Raw genomic sequence first — 20,929 nt, forward strand, 5'->3', positions numbered from 1 at the left:
TATCATATAAGGTCTGGGCTACATCTTGAGAACCCTTCTGCAATCTTATAATACCATCAAATTGACATGCAAGCTCCGATTTTACATTTCTTTACATTCTTTTCATTTGAAGGCTTTGGAGTGGTTTGTAACATCTACCACTGAAGAAAGCAAAAGTAGGGGAATCAAATACTGAAAGCCACTCTTCTTTCCAACAAAATAATTATATTTAATGACACACTAACTATTCTCAGATCTTGGAATGTGCTGAATTCTGTAATGGAAAGCCATACAATAAGCACATTTCTGCACATTTAAACTTCACCTGGACAAACTGTTGTCATATCCCACCACTCTAATAAAAGCCAGAACCAAGCACACTTGAATAAACATGATGAGTTCAGGGAATGCTCAGGTTCCCATATACATTTACCAGTAAAGACTATCTTCTAACATTTTCAGGGCTCAGAGTGGTCTTAATGGTGTTAGTGATATGATTGCTTGATAACAATCTCTCAAGAGAGCACCGTGTTTCTGCAACTCTCTAGGCTAACAGAAGAATAGGGATGAGATGACCCAGGAGTATTACTGACTACTGGTATCAATTGATACTTGTGACAATTGTGTTCACTTCTCTTACACTCTTAGTCCTTTTGTCTCAATTCCTTCTTAGCCTCCCTTTTTCAAGCGCTTCAGGCCGTCTTCTTGTCATTAAAATCACTAAGAAGGATGCCTTGAACTTTGTTTCTGCCTGGCTTGCTCCACACACTTGGTTGTGCAGACTGTTGCAGAGGGGGTGACTATTTCTGTGTGTTTGTTTAAAACAGGCTAGAGGAGAAATGCTTCTGTTCCAAGTCACATGAGACTGGGTCTCATGAACTGAGATGCCTGTTAGGACTTCCCCTGATTGCTGCTCACAAGTTGCAAGCCTAACTTGTTCCCCACATTATGGCACAACTTCCAGTAGAAATCCAGGCCAAAACAGCATCCTATGGGGCTACTTGGTCATCAGCCTCAAATGGCCTTGGGACAGGTGAGCCACAGAAACTTAGCACTTTTTGAAATTCATTCTTCTTCAGGAAGAAGAATGGATTTTCTTCTTTTCCAGAGCTTGCTAGTAAATTAAGTACTACTGCTGCGTTCCTCTTTTACCATGAACACTGGTGTTCTCCAGTAATGGAAATCCCTCAGACACACCTGAGAAATCTTAGGAACACTTATTTCCAATATTGGACTGCAGGCCGTCCACAGGCTCTAAAAACACTCACAAAAGTGCAAGACACACAGTACATTATGCCTCTGGTCACTACCAGGATCTGCTCTTTCCGAGGGATACAGACAAGGCTACAGATTCAAGAGATGACTTCTGAAAGAAAGACCATGCAATTTTTTTGAAAAAGCTCAGAAAAAGAGCAGATTGACCATGAACGGATTAGGGCCATGAACAAAACTTAACAAAAACTGGAATGATCTGTATCCCTACAATTTGTACAAAGCAAGTAATTTTGAATTTATTGGTACAGTTTCACATACCAAAAATACAAGCAGACTTCCCATTTTGGGACACTTTTGAATGTAATGATTGCCAGCAGTGGTAATTCTTACCTTCTTTCTCCTCTCCCCAAACCCAAACCCATTTCCTGTGTTACTTACACAAAATGAAAACGAGCTCATAAGGTACACAGTATTAATTGTAATCAAGACAATTCACCACGTAACAAGATACTGGGAGTAGTTTTATGAAGTTATTGGGGGAAGGGAGTGTGTCGCAACAGGACAGTTACACTTTCTGAATATGTAATATTTTGAAGTGAAGCTGAAGTGAAAACTAAGTGAAACTTAAAAAGATAAATTTGAAATTCAGTGGGGATATATATTTTTTCTCACTCTTCAAAGCCTGTACCTTTTTTCCCTTGAAAATATTGATAGGTGTCATATACTTTTCAGAGTATCTTTAAAATTATAAAATATTTAATAATTGCACAATAACCTGTTCATCTCTTGCAGTGAAGGCTGAAGGGAAGTCCAAGAAATTCACTGTAGTAAAAGTCCCGCATCAGCAGAAAGCGCTTTGAAGAAAGCAGTACAAACTGGAAGGAAATTTCCAACACCTGCAGTTTTTGGCTGCTGTTGGCTAAAACAAAGTTTTGGGGTGTGCTAAAACCTCTGAGATGAGAGCTGATCTTGCAGCTTACTTTTAAAGAGATCTACAACCATTTGTTCATTAACAGCTACGAGAAAAGCAGAACAGTATTAATTTCTGTGTAGAAATTCATATGCTTGTGTGAAATGGCTGTATCTTGGCCCACTTTTTTCTTTGAGTCCAACATTTTGCAGACAGGAGAAATAAGGCTCTCTTCCAGATAAGAGGAACACGCTCTTTGCCCTGTGCCTTAATCTGTTGATTTCCTTCCTTCCTTTAACGCTGTTGAATGTGAGCTTTAACCTCATTTAGTCTCCAGAAAGCCTCCAAATTGGTTGCTTCTTCCATTAATTTAACTCCTCATATTGCTTGAAAGACAAAGTGAAAAAATGCTTTTGGATTGAACTCTGGGTGTTGCCATCTATTTCTAGATATAAATATTCAGGTTTCCATCTGTTGTCTGAAAACTGTGTAGGAAACGGAGCCTGTGACCTGTTTCCATACAGAATCAGGTACCACACGCAAGAAGACTTCATTCTGCATGTTTACCACAAACCCACCGAAGCTGCTGGTCTGTTTGGAGGTCAGTTAATTCATCAATGGATCTCCAGCTGCACTGACAAGCATATGCTCGCGATCCTTTCTTCTTTATCATCTTCGCTCTTAGTTTACTGAGCTCAGGCATGTTATTCCTGTCAATCAAATGAGTTCAGTTTAGAATCATGTTTTTTTTTTTTTTTTTTTTTTTTTTTTTAAAAAAAAAAAAACGATTTTTTTTTAAAAAAAAAAAAAAGAAAAAAAGACACGTGAGGCCATTTTAATTCAGAAAAGCTCTTAAGAATATTTCTTAGTACCATTGTCATGAATGAATTTAGAGATATGCTTAAGTTCTGTTTTGAACACACTGCTTTCTTGAGAGCAGAACTCAGTGTGTAGCTTCTGTATTCTCAGATCAGCTAAAGTGTAATCTTTTTGTAAGCAATGTCCTCAGTTTGGTTCAGAGATGCTCCTTCAGCCTCCAAAGAAAGAGTTTGGAAGAAAACCAGGTAGAGTCAATTGTCTTACCGAGAAATGATCCAAAAATGTATTAGTCTTATTTAGCTTACTGTAAAACTCCCTATGCAGAACGGGTATAACTACAGGGATAAAAATGTTATTAGTAGCTGTTTCTCAAGTTGGTCATCAAAGTGACTGAAATGGCCACAAGAGAGAAGAATGTACATCAAACCAACAATTATTCCTGTGCAAGCATCCACCACTTGCATCGCGTCATTATGTTGTTTATTAATTCAAGATCTCAGAACCAAGGAAGTTTAGCCTTTAAGTAAACAGAAGAATTATATTTTCATTTAACCTTTCTAGCTACCAAACTCATCTCAGGAGACTACTATGCATTTTTACATTTGTTTTACATATTTTATTCTTTTAAATACTGAGAAAAAAAAATATTTTCATTCATTGAGAAACACAGGTTTTTGAAACTGGAGGGAAAATACGGGAAAAACCTAAAATGTAGCATAAGAAAAATAATGGAAAAGGAGATATTTATCCACTACTATTCTGTTACACCCCCTGGTGGCCAAGAACATACTCTGAACACATCCACTACCTCCATGTATGAACAGGCACATAAAGAGAATTCACCAAAATAAGGACAAATTAAACTTGATGTCTGTATTTGGAGCATGCCTGGTATGCTACACATCACTAAGTCTGGCCATTATATAGTTTTAAAGAAACTGGAAAGAAGAACCCCTTAATTATTAGTCTTCCAAGAAAATTTGAAATTATTAAAGACTTCACAATGCAAGAAAAAAAACAAAAATCCCACCTCTCTAGTTGTTTCAAAAAGAAGCCTGTTAAGAAACCAAATTATCTTTTTTACTAAACGTGACAGCATAATGCTTGATAACGGAAAAAAAAAAAGCTGACTTAATTGTAGTTTGTGTATGAATGAGAATATGGTGAGAAGTACATGCTGGTACTTCATTTATTTTTTGGCATCCTGCAATGGCACATCAAGGCCAACACATCACACAGACTATTTTCTTATTTCAGCAGTAAAATTGCCTCTTGATCTATAAAACCTGAATTATTTTTAAAAACTGAGAGGGACGGTGATGAGGAAGAAATGGAAAGGCACAAAAACAGACTGTGGAAGATTGTGGAACAGATTGTTACATCCCTCTCCCTGCAGACTTTCTCAACTGATTACCAAACAGTCCCTTATTAGTTAACATAGGGCTGCTACGGACTTTTCATGTTTCTTGTTCCCATCTATCCCTGAAGCACAGTAACGTCATACTAATACCAAACCCACCTGAGACGTACCTGAAAAAAAGATAATCACAGGACTGATCCCAGATGTAGTCATTGAAAAGTGACACGCGGAAGTCACAAGCAGTGCAACGTAGCTGATCGCATGTTCTGGTCAAAGACAAAAAAACAGGAATCTCCAAGAGCTTATTATAATCAGAGAAGATACACAGATCATTGCTGTTTTAAAACCAGACACACTCGGAAATACTAGAAGCAAGGTTAACCTGTAATCTTAATTTTTCATGTATCTGGCACATTCATTATGTACACGTTCAAACTATATGATCATGTATTCATTTTTACAGGTTCCTAACCCCACGGAATATATCAAATTAAGTGATGTTCTCCAGATACATTCTTTTTCATCCTCCTCACTGGTATTGTACCTGACCACCATCCACATATGCATAACTGCATAATTACTTACTACAAAAAATCCTTGATATAAATGCAATGATGTTCTACTGGATACTGGACACACGTATTTAAAGCACCTTCCCTATGGTTAAAGTACCTTTCCTGCAGTTACAGAGCACTCTGCCTGTCTTCGGTTGAGACTCTGGGCTGCCTATCTTCAGTTCACGCTCTGGGATGACTTAAACCAGCCTAATGTTTAAGTGTCATACTCAGCATCACACAGAAAGCTGATGAGAAGCAGAAAAATACAATACCCTACAGCAGAAATTTCCTTACCTACATGATTTTGATTTTTTGGAGTCTCTTGTCTTATATGCATACATTTTTCAACTCCTCAGATGAGCTAAAGATTTCGTGATCAAGAGCAGAGGACTGGAAGGGATGAACTGACTCAGACTGCAGTTACAGGCAGTCATTCAAATGAATACAGGGCTGTCCTGTACAGTTCAAACTCAGAACTCTGTACCGCCACAGAAACACAGCTGTGATTAAAAATAATGATAAAGCAACTAGAACTTATTGTTTTACCTTTTTGAAATATTTGTTCCTATGCCATTCGGTGAAGAGCTTCCACCCAGGTACACTGGACAGCACCTATATGGATTTCAGAAAAAAAAATATTACATTATAGTGAAACATTTTGGAGAAAGTAATATAGCTTCCTAAACAGTTATGTGTTACACAACATTGCCTTTTCAGCAAGATTTCATCTAGTTTTTTAAAGACATAGTGTTTCTAAGATAGTATCTATCGAATACAAGCAAAACATCCAAATGCTGACAAACTACTGAATTTTAAAAATTCCATTGATAAGATGTTCAAAAAAAAACCTCGATGATAACCACTCTATGCCAAATACAGGTGATTACATATTGCAGGTTTTGACAGGATGCTGTCGTTCAATAATTACATAAATTGTAAATAATTTAGACTACATGAAAACACATTAGTAATTCTTCAAAAATAACTTTCTATTTATCTTTATTTTTACAGAAAGCTTCTCTAAGTACTCATTTTTTTTCTTAGTTAATGTCAATACAAATTAAACATTAGTAATGCTACCAGGCTGCAAACAAGCTATAATCAAGCTGCGTTCAACTAGCCAAACATTTATCACTTACCTTCTCCTATGAATCTGTACAGCAGCACTATTGTTCTCAGGAGTGAGTCTTGCAGAATTAGATTTCAATTTCTGTTTAAAAAGCAATCAAAGAATAAAAGGCAGCATTTCAGCATTAAAACAAAATTCTGTTTTACTTAAAAAGCAAGAGCCAGAAAATCTCTGTAACACAAGTTGGGGACTAAGAGTTTTTAAGGCTCTTTTAGACAAAATCTGCTGAAGTTACAGATGGATAGGTAACAAGGCTTCTCTTAATCTAATAATTCCCATCTCTGCTTGAAGGAATACTATACGATCACTTTGACTTCACACCTTCTTTCTAGTAATTTTGCCTTTAAAAACATATTTAATTTAGGAATCCTCTCCCTCAGTGTTTTTGAGGTTTTATTGAAAACACACCAAGGTCTTATATTATCAGAAGGACAGTGTCTTTGGAAAGTTTATTTGCTGCACATAAAACAGGTTATCAGAATTATAAAATACTAGAATTATAGATCCTAAATTGGAAATCCAAGGGATATAAAATGATAAAATTATACACATTTACTGACAGGTGTAATTTGCTCTCACTAAGATAAACTTATTGTGCTATACAAGCATTTTTTGTTGGCTCAGATTAAGTCATCCTGTAAGGAACAAGCCCACATAAAATGAAAACAAACATGTTACAAAATTAAAGAGAATCTGCACAGGGAGTTGTACATATAGGAAGTATAAATCACACAACTTTCTACTGATGATATCTAAAAGAAAACCAATTTCCAATGCCTTCTATCACTCTCTTTTTCAGACTGTCTTGACTGTAAATTGACAGCTTCATCTCCATCTCCTGCTGCCAAACACCAGAAGTCATTTGCAGATGGCACAGAACTGGGAGGAATGGTTGGTTATACCTGGTGATTGCCTGCCATTCACAGGGACCTCAACACTTTTCCTGTCAGTGGTCACTACAGCGGAGAGCCTGGCTCCTTGTTTGCTACCCCATCAAGTATTTACTTATCGGTAAGACCGCCCCAAGCTCTCTCTTCCTTGGGCTGAACAGACCCAGCTCTCTCAGCCTGCCTAAAAGAGCTCCAGTCTCTTAATCATCTCCATGGCACTTGAGATGTGGACGTAATGGAATGGGTCCAGCAAAGGACCATGAAGGTGATTAAGATCTTTAGACCACTTGACATACAAATAGAGGCCAAGAGAGCTGGCATTTGGCTCTGACATTTGCCATTATGCTCTATCCTGACTTAGCATTTCCTTTAATTGCCAGTTACTGCCTGCATAAGAACATCTCTTTATATCTCTCCTGTTCTTCACTGTAGAACTGTTGTGCTTTCCTTCCTGTTTTATTCTCCAAGTTTATCCTACAGCTTATTTTAATTCAATTTTGGTTTAAACCAGTTTTAGCTAGTGGTGCTTTTCTTTCCATCGTTGAACTTCTGCACTTCTCCAGACTCATACTCACCGGAGGCGTTTTGGCAAAGCTGTCGTTACAGATTTCATCAATAACGTCATCTATATCTTCATCACTGCTGCCAGGACTCATTAACATTTTAGCTGATCTGAAAAACAAACACATTAACCTCCATTTTGTAACGTGATCAGAGCTGTTATAAAGAACTGAAAATTAAAAACATAAATTAGTTCAATTTTTCCTCTAAAATTACTGTACTATCCAAGGTAGGCCATCCAGATCTTGACTTTCAGTCCTTGTTGAACTGTCCTGTCCCATCATAAGCCTTCTTTTTGCTTGTTTCTTTATTTTCTTTTATTTGGAAATAAAGAAACAAGCAAAATAAAGCAAGCTTGAATAAAACACTGGTAATATATGCCATGCTGCACATACTGAGGGTTATTGGGTTATTTGTACAGCCCTGATTTTCACAGAAATCTCTAAAACATGGAAATAACATTCTGAAATTGGCAGGCTTTATGCCTCACTCATCCCTTCTAATGGGCTAAGGTAACGGACATTGTTCCAGGTGTCCAGAAGCCCCTGCTGGAAATGTAGCAGACTTTCACAGGTGGTCTACCAGCACTGAAAATGGTACTATGACTGTCCCTATGGAAGGGTTGACAAGGCTGTGTAACATAAATCAATCTTAAAAGCTGATGGTGCTAAAATACAGCAATAATACACAGCAAAAGTGGCAGCTGTGTTTGGAGGGATGTCTGTTTTTGCTGTATGCAAATTTGAACTCGTTTCTCAGTATTGTGTTTGGAACCAGGGCAACTTGTTTTTGAAACAGTAAATCTGCTTACTAAAGCCTGTGCCTCCAACCTGGCAATGCACAGAGCTTCCCAAAAAAAACAAACAAACAAAACTTTTTATTTACTCTATTCAAGTGCAGCAGCAGTTTGAACTTCTTTTATAATCCATAATTTATAATTTATAAACCTCAGAGCTCTTGTTAGCAATTCAGAATGACAAGCTCAGCTGATATTAGAATATAGAGCAAGACTACTCACACCTACTATTATTGGATTAATTGCACATTAATCCTTACAAGCTAGATTCGTGAGGCTGGACACATTTGGCAAGTTCACCTTTCTTTGCCTGTCTGTAAGGGGGTACTCATGTTCTGTGCAACTGTACTGTCATTCAATATGATTGTAATCATATAAAAAAATGGGCCATTTCACACAGCTGTCCACAAGAAGTTGTGCTCTCTCTGCTGTTTCAAAAAAGATGATTCAGTGCATATTGTGATGGATCTGAAGAATGTGAAGTGACAGTGAGGACTGCACAGATCACGGTTTCAATACTTCAGTAAGAGTAGACTTAACTGAGGAAGCAGTGAGGATCAATCTCCTTCTTAGAAGCCTCAAAGGATAATAAGAAACATATTCCACTGTGGACCTACAGTCAGTGAAAGAATCCAGCAAAGTCAATGCCAGGCTGCTAATGTTCTGGCAGAAAGCTGCTTCACGGGCAATGCTAGCTTTCTTTACATTTATGAAATCAGACAGTATATATATGTATGTTCTATGCAATGAATAAACGCACAACCAGAATTCATACTTCAGTAGAATCCGTGCCACTCTTACAAACAGCATCTGTTGGAAAAATGGGTTTGAAACATGTTTGCACTTACTGATTTCCTCAGCACAGTATACAAGTCATAAGAGTTGTGACTGAATTAGTGAAGGACACATTGCCATTTTGACTGTAATACATTATGACTGTAAAAGCTGTGATAAAAGTGAAAAAATGTTAAAAAAAAAAGATATAGCTACAGCAGAGATGTTTTGAATTTGAATACTTGGCATAATCCAGTCAACTGAGTGCTGACAACTGTTTAGCTGCAACACGGGTGAGTAACAGTCTCTCTCAAATAAAACTAGGAAATTCAATACAAAAATACTTGTATACAGTAATTCTACAACACTGCAATCCCAGAAAAAAAGAGAAGTATTTTGACAACTGCTTGGGTACTGAAAGGAGGCATCACCTTCAATTTTGTAAAGCAACTGGCAGACCCATGGAAAAGGACTCCGTGGCCAAAATACTGCAACAGGCAGTAATTTTATAAAGTTTAAGGTCACAGAAAGTGTGCTGGTAATGAAGCAGCAGTGCTTTAACACTGAAAAGGCATTCTGAAGGAATTCCTGCCAACCTGTACGCATTTAGAGAGACCACTGGCGTGTTGTTTTCACTCAATTGTGAAGTCATGTCACTTGAGCCTGCTGTTGGTGAGTTCTTTGTCAAAGAAAGAGAGGCCTGATGTACCTCTGCATCAGCAAAGCCAATCTTGAGAAAGAAAACTGTCATTTTTAAAAAAATTCTAAAAAGATTGACTTAATTTAGATGCTCATTAAGCAAACAAGGAGGAAGTCCAGCCCTGTGGCCAGACGTAGTGGGCTTGTTAGTCCTGAGCCAGTCATTTGGCTCTTCAGGACTGGGAAGATGTTCAAGATGGGGACATCTCCAAGATGTTCCAGCCTGGGACACCTGCATCTGCTGCTGACCTCTGGAGGGGGACAGGTGACAACCCCGCAGGTGGCAGGGAAGCCTGAGGGCAGGTGGTGGTGGCAGTGCCCGAAGATGTCGGCGCAGGAGCTGTGTTGAACATCACCGAGTTTGAGGTAAAGGCGTACAACGCAAGGTAGGGGCTTACTGTAGAGGATTAGTAGAAAAAGTGTTAAGAGAGCACGTAAGCAATGCACATAATCAATGGAAGGAAACATTTGGAAATGTTTTATCTCCTGATAAAGATCCTCCTGTTACAAACTGTGGGTCTTGCACTTATTTTAGTTGTCATAGGGTCGGCTGCAGAGCCAACCACCGCCCCTTTGCAACCCGCAAGCAAGCTGATGTGGGTTTAACGCCACTTTTACTCCGCTTCTCCTGAGGGACAAGGATGAGCAGAAGCAACAGGGCTCACGGGCACACCACTCGGGTGTTTATCAACAGATAACCACAAACTCTGACCGGCGCTCCGGGCCCTTCATCGCGGTGGATCTGAGCCCCGGCACAGCCCCGACCCCTTCCCGCTGGGCAACACCGCGCCACCGGGCGATGCATGAAGGGGAAATACCCACTCAGGACGCTAACCTGCCCTTCGCCGCCGCCCCTTCCTCCTCCTTTTCGCCCTCCTCATCCTCCCGGCCGCCTCGCAGCGGGCCGCGGGCCGCCCCCGGCGCCGACAGGCGGCAGAGCCGCGCCTCCACCTCGTCCAGCAGCAGCTCCAGCTCGTCCGCCATCTTACCGCCAGCGCCACCCGCTGCCACCCCCGCCGGCAGGGGAGGAGCCCCCGAGCCCGCCGCGGTACCGGGGGCACGGGGAGGCACCGGGAGGCGGCCCCCCTTTGGCTGCCGTGCCGTCTGTAGGGCGTGCGGGAATTAAAAGAAAGAAATAAATGGGGAGTTAAAAGGTGCACGGAGCTCGGGGAGCTCCGGCCGTAGTCGGCAGGATTCGAACCTGCGCGGGGAGACCCCAATGGATTTCTAGTCCATCGCCTTAACCACTCGGCCACGACTACGCATGGTACTAATTCTCCTCCCGGCGCACTATGTCTGTCACCTCTCGGGACGGGGCTGGGCGTTTTCTGGTCAAAATTACAGGGGTGTAGGCTTCGTCTGTGAGGGCGAACTGAAAAATATAAAATAGGGGCGCATTTAAATGCTGAACGCGCTTTTTGGGTCGCTCGGTCTGTTGTGTGTTGGTCTGTTTGGAACAAAAAGGAAAAGGATTTTCTTGGGTTGCTGTGATCATGAAACGGCCCAACTTTGCTACATCCCCCCAATAAATGCCTCTTTATTTATTTTTTTCTTAATTTAGATGCACTTGTCAAGAGAAGGGACTCGGTGCCTAAAAACAGGTACATTACTATGCAAACATCCCAGTCAGCTTGCAGGAAACTCATGGGAAGGCAGTGGCATGGCTGGAAGGACACTGGTGGCACCGGGCTAGGGCTTCTGGAAGGTTCTGGCCAGTTGCAGCCAGTTCTGGCTGGTTCCAGCCAGAACTGGAAATCCAGTTCTGGCCAGTTTCAGCCAGTTCCAGCCAGTCTCAGCCAGTTCTGGCCGGTTCCAGCAAGTTCCATCCAGGTCTAGCTGGTTCCAGCTGGTCTCACCCGGTTCTGGCTGGTTTCTGCCAGGTCTGGCTGGTTCTGGCCGGTCTCAGCTGGTTGCAGCCGGTTCCAGCCAGTTCTGACCAGTTCCAGCCAGTTCTGACCAGTTCCAGCCAGTTCTGACCAGTTCCAGCCAGCCTCAGCCAGTTCCAGCTGGCACGCCAAGCAAAGTGGCTGTGGGCAGGCTGTGACCTGGTAATTAGCAGGTTCTCAATCAGCACTGAGTGCCCCAGCCATACACAGTGTCTTTAAAGGGCTCTTTAGGAGATACCTTAATCAAACTTTCTTTTTTTTTTTTTTTTTTTTGAATGTGCTTTATGTAGGATTTTTAAGATTTTTAAGCAACCCCCTATAAAAGCAGCATTTTGCCTGTGTTAAGCACAAAACAAGGCGCTACCATCTCTGGTCGGCTGACAGAAAGCTCAGTGCTCGCCCCCCTCACCAGGACCGTGCAAAATTTGTGATGAAGTGGGGGCTGCAGTCCTTAACAGCTCTGAGCAAAGCCTCTCGGTTACAAGGTGTTTTACAATCCTCCTGGCATTCCCTGTAATGAGCTGCAAGCCCTGTTTGAATTCCCTTGTACTTAAGCTTTTATTTATTTGTTCCATTTTCCTCCCCACGCATCTCGGGGCTCCTTTAATACCCCAGCCGGTGCGATGGCAGCGCTGCTTGGGGGATGTGTTGGGTAGAGCAGTTGTGAGCCTTCCCTGGGTTGATGTGATGGAAGAAACTAAATAGCGTTGATGCTGCTCCAGCTCTTTTAAGTGGTCCCTTGGTTGGGACTCAGTGTCATGTAGGTAAATTCAATCCAGAAGAAGCGGATTTTTTGGTGGAATTTTTACATTCATCTCTCGCAGCTGTGGAGAGTTTAAACTAATCACAATTCTCCCTGGTATGCTATCATCTCTGTAATTTGAAAAAGGATCAGGAGCCCACAGGCTTGGAAAATCTTGAAGAAACTCTTGTCCTGAAATACATCATCACATGTGGAAAAGACCACTTGCTGCATCATCTTAAAGGAGCTTAAGAATGCCGAAATCCAGTATCATTCTGGCATTCTTTCAAATGGCCTTAGAAATCCGAGTACATTCTCTTTTGACTGCAAAACAGCTTCTTTCCTTTTCCATCAATACTGTGGCTGTCAATGTGTCTGCTGTAAGGTGCCAAAAATGTATGGAGTGTCTCTGGGATAACGGTGCCAAAACTGGGGTGCCTCAAGGCCTTCCCCCATGAACCCACTGCAGCATGTACTCAGTTGGAAAGCATTTGAAACAAAAAAAAAAAAGAAAAAAAAAAAAAGAAAAAAAAAGAGGCACAGATCTTTAAAATTCCTCTACAAAGGAATAAAAAAAAACCTGCAGAGATTATTTTTGTGCAGATTACTGCCTGCTGTTTAGATCCTTGTTGTTCAAAACTTCTGAAAGGCCCAAAGCAATCAAAGAGACTGGGTCAAATTAATTCCAGACCAGTCCCTGGAATCACATTGAGGTGAAGCTGACATACTGGGCCTTCAGCTAAGCTGTGGCCGGGAGAAGTATAGGAGACAGGAGTTGAGGTCACATCCTGAATTTTGCCCTCTCTTAGGAGATGAGTGAATTAATTTGCGCAAATCATGTCTCTTGCTGACTGCATGGGGCTTGTATCGGTGCAAACAGAATGGTTACTGACTGCTGAGGTCTGGAAAAGCGTCAATCTCAAATGCAGAACAATCATTTTGTCTGGCAACACTTTTTGAAAAATTTATTTAAAAAAGACTCTTCATAGTGTATCCTCAGGAAGAGAGGACAGAAAGCTGGAAGGCTGGCCTGAGTAGAAGCCTTCATGGTCTCTAAACCACAAGCCACAGCAAGTCTTCTCAGCTGTGTTGATAAAACCAGCTTTTGCCACCACAGTGATGAGGACAGAATAACTTCCTAGGGAAGGATGTTAATTTACCTCCTGTGTTTTCTCTGGGAAAACAAAGAGAGCCTTAACTGAAGTCGATCAGAACTTTCCTCAGCGCCCTTCTCTGAATGAGCGATCTCTGGTGCTCAGGCGATGATAAAGGCTGGCAGAGCTGGGAAGTACCAAAGCTGCCATTTCCTCTGTGCTGTGCTACCTGCAGCCAGCCAGGAGGGAAATGAACGCAGGGAGGCCTTCTTCTTGATGTGGTGATGACATGTTGCAGCCCTTTCTGCATTTCCAGCTCTTGCCCCAGAAGCTGGGGTGGAGGCAGGAGCACAGCAGCTGCCTGTCACCAAGGTGTTGTGCTGCCTTCAGCAAATGTAAACGGGTCGTGCCCCATTTTCCAACCAGTCCAACTTCTTGTGCCCAGTCACGAGTTATTGCTCTAATCCTGTTCCTGGTCACACTCCAGTATAATATCATTTTGAGTGACACCACGCTTATTTTCCAGTAGTGGTGCAGTGCATTAACACGAGTAAATTCAGGCTGAATGTAGATTCTTGGCCGTAATTTAACCAGTAGTAAGCATTTCTGTGGATGAAATTATTCTCTGTGAAGATATCAGATTGGGAGACAACTTCTTGAAAGACTGCTTGGCAGCAAAAGTAGCACTGTGTGCAAGATTCCTAGTGTAATGTTATTAATTTGTGATGTTGAGAGACAGCCTTGGATCAGAGGACCGTTTAAGCTGGAGGCCAATTCAGTCTTGGACTTCAGTGTTGATCCTTCCATCAAAGGTGCCAGTTCAGAGCATGGATTTTCAGCTTGGTTTTCTGGCACAGCTGCCTCACCCGTGAGGACCAGACTGGCATTAGGACTGGAACAACTTGCAGTTACTTCCAACCTTTCCTCAGATTAATCATTTCAGGCTTAGGGTACGTGAGCAGCCATCACCTGGTTCCTAGACCATACACTTCTCTTGCATAGGGAGATATTTCTGAGGAGAGCAGCTAAGTGTCCCCAGTGGCAACCTAAGCCCTTGTTGTCAGCACTATACATACTTTTGGATGTTTTTAGCCACACGTGCCCATTTGCAAATTAGTCTAATAGTGTAGCATTTACCTAGGGAAGGATAAAGTTTTCAGGTTAGTATGCAAAGCAAAAAAACACTTGTCTATGAATCTTTTAATGAACCTGGTGTAGTCTTGAAAACTGCCTATAAACATGACATTTCTATTTCCAAGAGGGCCTAACAAACACTGGAAAGTCATTTCTGGAAAAATAAAAAACAACCCAAACCTGTTAGCTTCTAAGGCAGTGTATCAAGACAGTCACACTTGCAAATCAATGATAATGATGTGTAACTTCAAATAAAAATGGTGTTGCCAGGCTGTGTGGCTTTGCTGCACCTGCATTCTCTGGCACCGAAGGTGTCTGTCCCTGTAAAGTGAGGCAGAGGGAGGCACGTAGTGATAAAGCAGGGTAATGCAGGGGAAGCATCTCATCACAGGGAAAAAATGTTTCAATCTAGAAGATAGAAATAATAATTAGTAGTAAATATAAAATAACCAGCAGGCCAGGAAGGACCAAAGCTGTGGAACGTGAGTAGTAAGGAGCAAGCGTCCAGCAGAGAGGACTGGGGGCTATTGTGGAAAAATCCTTCTTGCTGCCCATTGCACAGCTGCGGCGAGAGACAAACAGCATGCAAGGCCATCCTAGCTGAGGGACACGAGAGTCGAAACCAAAGCAGCGATAGTATTACACCACCCTTGCCAAGGCTGGAAAATATTTTTCAGGGATGATTCTCCAGATGAATTGTGAGCTGGGAACAACGAGCCTATAAGCCACGGGGTCGTGGTGTGAGTATGCACGTGAAGGGGAAGTTTGCTGTTTGTATGAACTCTAGCTGATTTTGTATTATTTTGGTTTTGGGTACATTTGTGGCTAATCCTGCAAATGGATACAGCTTTCATACACTCCTTCTGCAGCTTGCTCTGCTAGAAGAACTGAAGCCGAGAAATCCTATCATTTTTTGCCACAGCACTGCCTTAGCATGTGCCTTTCTGTCAGGATGATGCTGTGCATCAACAAACACCACAGGAGAACCCAGCCCTACCAATGCAGCTGAGCACATAACAGGAGGGCACCTGGAGAGAAAGAGGTTGCCCCTCCAGAACAGTGCCAAGCAAGAGGCCGAGCCATGCGACGGGCACAGGCTACAGTTAGGGCCAGCAATGTGTAAAGGAGCTGCAAGTGCTCTAATACTTCTGTATCTGCTGATCTGTCTGCTTTGGCTTTGCCACATTGCTTTCCTGCTGCCTGAATGTCCACATCTGTTCTGATCAGGCTTCTCTGCAGGCCCCTCGGGTGGTTGAATCTTGGTTGGGGGAGCAGTGTAGGGGTAGGCTCATACCTGTTTTTTTGGCAGCCCAGCCCAAAGGCTACATACATCTTCAGGCACAGAGGAGAGGAATTTAAAGAAGATTATGTGGTCAAATCTATGTGCTGTGTGGCTTCTCTGTCCACCTATAACTGTGGTAAGTACCAGGGTGTCCATCTCTTCTTCTGTGGCATTTAGACATGGGTTCTCTCTTGCCTTGTCTTTCACTTAGGCTGTCAGCTCTTTGGCCGAAGTTTGCTCTTGCCTTGTCAAAGTAGTATATTTTTACCTGCAGGTAATTTCTATGGACTAGAACAAATCAATATTTTCTTGGTCTAGCAATTCAACATGGTTTTACCTAAGGAGTTTTGGATCTTGTTTTAAATGCTTTATGGATCTAAGTAGGTCTTGTGATATTTTATTTATTTATTTATTTTATTTTGGCAGGCATCATGTGTGTGGTAAAGCTAGCAGTTTGAGATATCCTAGTTTCAGAGCCCTCAGCAGAACAGACTTGGACATTTCTTCCTTAGTCCCCAGGATGCTGCGTATCAGGGGGAGTTGGAGGTGGCACTTAACAGGGTTGGTGCTCTCACACAGGAGGTTCTGGATACATTCCTTTGTTTGACTGCGTAATGTGTACCTGGTTTCTGGTACAAGAATGCTGGTCAGTGAAAATACACGTTAGACAGAATCACGTATTACATGAATGCTATTTGCATGTGTGACTTTGTATACGTACAGTCTTCTGTTAAAATGACTTAGAAGAAAATCAAGGGGAGCAATGCCTTTTGCAGTTTCCTTTTAACATTTCTTCTCTTGGAGCTTGATAAATGCTAAAAAGAAACCTTCATCTCTGTAAGTCAGTAATAAACTTTTAATTTTGGGCTTGAACAGTTTTGTTCCAGTTCAGATATTGAACAGTGTAGTTTTCTAAAGGGGGAATGATTAAAGGTGAAGTCATACAAAATAAAAGCTAGAACCCCACTGGTTTCAGTGGTGTCAGGGTGTCACACTGAAGGTGAAAATCCAGTCCATCTAATTGGAAGTTTCATTGCTTCTTGCTTGAGAACACGAACTGGTGGCTTTGCTTCCAGCTCCAAGTCTTGTCTCCCAGCAGAGGGCATTGCAGGGTGACATTACTGTTTTTAGAACAAGCTGGCAGAAGGTAAAGTGAATTTCAAGGAGCTGTTTGACTGGTCTAAAATTTATTTTAATGACCTCCACTGGGAGAGTAGATTATCAGTCATTTAAAACTAAAGATGCCGCTAGTGAACTGTGTAGTTGGAAGATAAAAGGAATTTTTCCTTGCATTCTGAAAAACCTTTATGCCAGAAAGAGAAAACTAGTGCCAGAAAGTGTTTTCTCTTCAGAGTCTCAATCACACAATTTATTTTCCTCTCTTAAATGACACTGTAGGCTGAACTGCAAAGGCTTGTTTCAGGCTCAGACCCTCCTGACATTTGGTACAAAATTCTAAACTGTTCGCTTTACAAGCGAAATGCAGAATTTAAGTAAAAATGATGTGAGCAACAAGGGGAAGAGAGAAACTTCATTAATTCATGGTAGATGTGGTGAATGACAAACACAATTTCAAAAAGTAGACGTAGGAAAGAAGGTGATTTTTAAACAGCTTTTTTTTTTTTTTTTTTTTTTTTCTCCAGCTCTGCCCCAAGCCCTGCATACCCCACATTACATGGCAGGAGTACATCCAGGGGGAAATCACCATGCAGGGCAGATGAAGTGTCCTCTGAATCTATCCCTGCAGCCTGGCCCATCCTGTCCATCTGCCTGGAACTGCAGAGCCAACCCATGTCCTGGAGGCAGTGGATTTCCTGTAAGTGTTCATGCTGGCTCCACAACATGGGCATCCTGCTATGTGGCTGTCTGTTAGTCCAGTTTATTGTGTGGCCATTCAGCAAACTGAGTGGGCACGTGCCTTGAAAGAGGGAAGTGAAAGGCTGAGGAGAAGAGACTGAGAGGTTTGTGGAGCAATAGTACTTTCTCGTGTCTAGTATTTGTTCTTTGGCTAGTCACAAGGGGACTTTAGCGTGTGCAGAAGTTACCATCCTCATTGTAGTTTTACTGGTAGAAAAACTGAGGCACACAGGAAGGTGTATCCTGCCCAGGGTCGTCAAGTAACATCACCACAAAAATTACTAAGCCCACTCCAACCACTCCTGTTGGTGAAGTTTCAGCTTGGTACATCATATACTCGCTAGGCTGTGTCACACTTATGTGCTGCAGTGAGAAAAACTTGCAAAGATTAAAAAAAAAAATGCAGGTGGGCAAGAGTTAGAAAGCAAATTCTCCTACCTTGATTTTTGACAGTGTTCTCACCAAGGATAGTTTACGGTGTTGAAACCAAAGGGACTTGAAGAGAGCAAAGGTCCTGCATTTGAATTTCAATGAACGATACTGAGGGAGTGGTTGGGGTATTTTATAAATACCCTAAAAATACCTAATAGGCATTCTGCTCTGGAGGACTTGAAAGGACCGTAACCTTTCCTAGAGTTTAACAACACATTTCTCCATAAAACTAACTTAGGAGAAATTCCCTGCATTCCCACACTGAACACTTAGCAGTCTTTTCAAACTTATGATATGGCTATAAATATAGCTTATAACCATAAAATTAAGGTTATGTGGACTTGTAACTTTTTATTTTATGCTAGCTCTGTGGGCCACTAGCAAATTCTACAGGGGTTACTGTCCTGAAGTCTGCAATGAATTATGCGAGTAAAGTAAGAGGAAACAAAACACAACATAGAAAGCGACCCTCTCTCTTTAAACAGACACATTGGGTGTTTAAGGGGAAAAGAAGGGCAAACAGAGGGAAGGGGAATCCACCATGAAATTCACAACTTATCATGCTCTACAATTTCCATTTCTTTTGACATAGATCTTTGTTCTGTACAGGAAACTTGCTAGCCTACATGGTTGTGATTGCACTCGGGGGTGTTTAATGGCTACGGAACAACTGAAAAAAAGGTGATAGATCTTATATGTAATGAGTAGTGCTTCCTTGGAAAGCTGCTGATGAGATTCTGTCAATCTGTGCCAGGTGAAGCTCTAAAGTTTTGCAAAATTCAGATTTTTTTTTTTTTTTTTACTGTGATTGTACTAGAAAATCTTGTTTTATTTGTAGCTGTGTCCTTGCAAATTGCATTATGGACTGTGAAGTTACAGAGCTCCTGGTTTTTCCAGAAAATGTGCACTGCATTTATTATGTGGTTTTACAGCATGTAGAAGACCTCTGGCTTTCCAGTAATGTAACTGTGAACTAAGACATAATAAAGATAGTCTGCTTTTTTTTTTTTTTTTTCCAGTAGTGACTATAGAGTCAAGTTGCCTCGGTTTTTAGGTTCCTGAGCAGAAACTCCTGAAATACCTCTGCTTTTAAGAAAACAGGTGAGCAGAATTTTCAGGAAATCAGTCCTTTCTAAGGTAAATTTGTGACCTTCTCATAGTAGTTCTGAGGTCTTGAGAACTTTGAAGGCTAACAGCCACCTAAAGGACAGCCTTCTTTAGCATGAGAGCCCGCTTTACTGAAATCTCTATCTGGCTTCTGCAGTGATTACAAACATTTGGACAGCATGGAAATTGGATGTGTCTTTACTGACTCAGACCCTTAGCTAAAAGAAATATAGCCACAGCAGGAGGGGGCTAAGGAAGGGAGCAATTCATTTAGTTTTCCAATAGTATTGCAACAACATGGCCATCGTAATTTAAAAGCCTTTGGAACAGTCTTCTTCATTTCCTCCTATCCCACTCCCTCAACTTTTTGTCTTGGTCTGGCTTTTGTTCACTTCACGCAGCCTGCCAGACCAACCTGAGCCTGCCTGAACCCAACCGGTTGGTCCCTGACGTAATCCCGAGTGGTGACCTGAGAGGCCGACCTCAAGATTTGCCGGGCGGAAAAGGACCCACTTGGTTTTAAAGTGCTGGCTCTGTTTTGTAAGGGGCTGGCAAAGTATGTTTTTCTTTTTACTTTTATAGCTTGTTCCAAAGTCCATAGAGGATACACAGCTGGCTGGCAATACCACAGCTAATTCCATGGCTGCAGAGTCTTAAAAAGCCTCTGGTGATGATGCTCGAAAGCAAGGCACAGGAGTAGTGCACACTATGTAATATGCACGCTGCCTACAGACCTGCATGCACTCCACAAATGCACAGCATTTGCAAGGTGTTTCATTAATCTGTAGTGGAAATAAAGCACACGTTTCTATAGATAGCAAGTTCTAAGTGCTCCTGATCTGTGTCAGTTTTGATTCTACTCCATTGCTCCTTGTTCTCCCTTGTTTAATGCCACCTGAAGTGAATGACGCCTTCCAAACCTGTTTTACATTTTGGTACTTGCTTGTGTCCAGACAACAGCAAGCTGTTGTTTTAGAACTAAATAAATATTCTGATTCCAAATGAATTCACGTCTTTCTCTTGTTTGATTATTTATTGACGATAGTTTTGTTTTCTCTAGTGTGTATATTTTTTCATTTTTCTTCTGTGGGATTATCAGCAGTCTAAAAAAGTCTACAGGGCAAAAAGAGCACAAATATACTGTAATTTCATCTAAATCATGACCTGGAAAAGCAGCATGCAGAGAAATAAACAGTAATAATCCTTACAGAACTAATCTCCGTTTCTCTCTTCCAAATAAGGGGAACTGCAGACACGATACACATCCCTGCAGTAGCAATCCTAATGATAGTTCTACGAAACATGGAAACTGGACAGTTCTCCCAAACATGTGCTGGTAGCTAGGATGAGGTAGTATGTATTTTCCTGTTGTTGGGTACAGGCATGCACCCAGTCTTTACAATTGAGCACTGACATGAATTATCTTACTGTGAACATGACAGAGCCCATCACCTTCACTCAACTAAATGTTTCTGTTTCTCAATAACATAAACAAGTCGGGACATATGCAGCTGAAGGACACATTCCAGTTAGATTTAGGTACCTAAAACTTAAATGGTTTTTAAGCATCTCAGGGAGGCAGCACGGTCAGAGCAGTATTGGGAATTTTGCGAGTAGTACCTAATTCTTTTTTTTTCTTTAATTTCATATTTCCTCAGTTGTCTGCAGTTCTGCTGCTTGACAGGCTCATAGCCACATAGATCTGC

The 20,929-nt window shown here is 41.5% G+C and overlaps 1 protein-coding gene, 1 long non-coding RNA gene and 1 other non-coding gene across 3 annotated transcripts; 1 reads left to right on the top strand and 2 right to left on the bottom strand.

The window, feature by feature from the left end:
- Positions 1-1,652: 1,652 nt before the first annotated feature.
- On the bottom strand, positions 1,653-10,895 carry CFAP418 (cilia and flagella associated protein 418). Its single transcript, XM_068672302.1, has 6 exons — positions 10,525-10,895; positions 7,435-7,531; positions 5,980-6,050; positions 5,387-5,452; positions 4,454-4,549; positions 1,653-2,814 (listed from the first exon to the last, which is right to left on the bottom strand). Exons 1-6 carry the CDS (start codon positions 10,671-10,673, stop codon positions 2,655-2,657), a joined length of 639 nt encoding a protein of 212 aa, XP_068528403.1. The 5' UTR covers positions 10,674-10,895; the 3' UTR covers positions 1,653-2,654.
- TRNAS-AGA (transfer RNA serine (anticodon AGA)) lies at positions 10,870-10,951 on the bottom strand. Its single transcript has one exon. It is a non-coding gene; the product is annotated as a tRNA-Ser (tRNA).
- Positions 10,952-14,912: 3,961 nt separating this feature from the next.
- On the top strand, positions 14,913-20,229 carry LOC137851314 (uncharacterized). The gene is made up of 4 exons (XR_011093118.1): positions 14,913-15,963; positions 16,254-16,388; positions 17,471-17,643; positions 18,726-20,229. It is a non-coding gene; the product is annotated as an uncharacterized lncRNA (long non-coding RNA).
- The last annotated feature ends 700 nt before the right edge of the window (positions 20,230-20,929 follow it).

The sequence above is a fragment of the Anas acuta genome, chromosome 2 (assembly GCF_963932015.1).
Source record: "Anas acuta chromosome 2, bAnaAcu1.1, whole genome shotgun sequence".
NCBI lineage: Eukaryota > Metazoa > Chordata > Aves > Anseriformes > Anatidae > Anas > Anas acuta.

Bases quoted from the DNA above. Each gene is read 5' to 3' on its own strand.
- CFAP418 (XM_068672302.1), bottom strand. From the start codon at position 10,673: ATGGCGGACGAGCTGGAGCTGCTGCTGGACGAGGTGGAGGCGCGGCTC. The intron at 7,532-10,524 runs GTTAGCGTCCTG...TTTGTTTTTCAG, and splicing joins GGGGCGGCGGCGAAGGGCAG to ATCAGCTAAAATGTTAATGA. The intron at 5,453-5,979 runs GTAAGTGATAAA...AAATCCATATAG, and splicing joins GTACAGATTCATAGGAGAAG to GTGCTGTCCAGTGTACCTGG.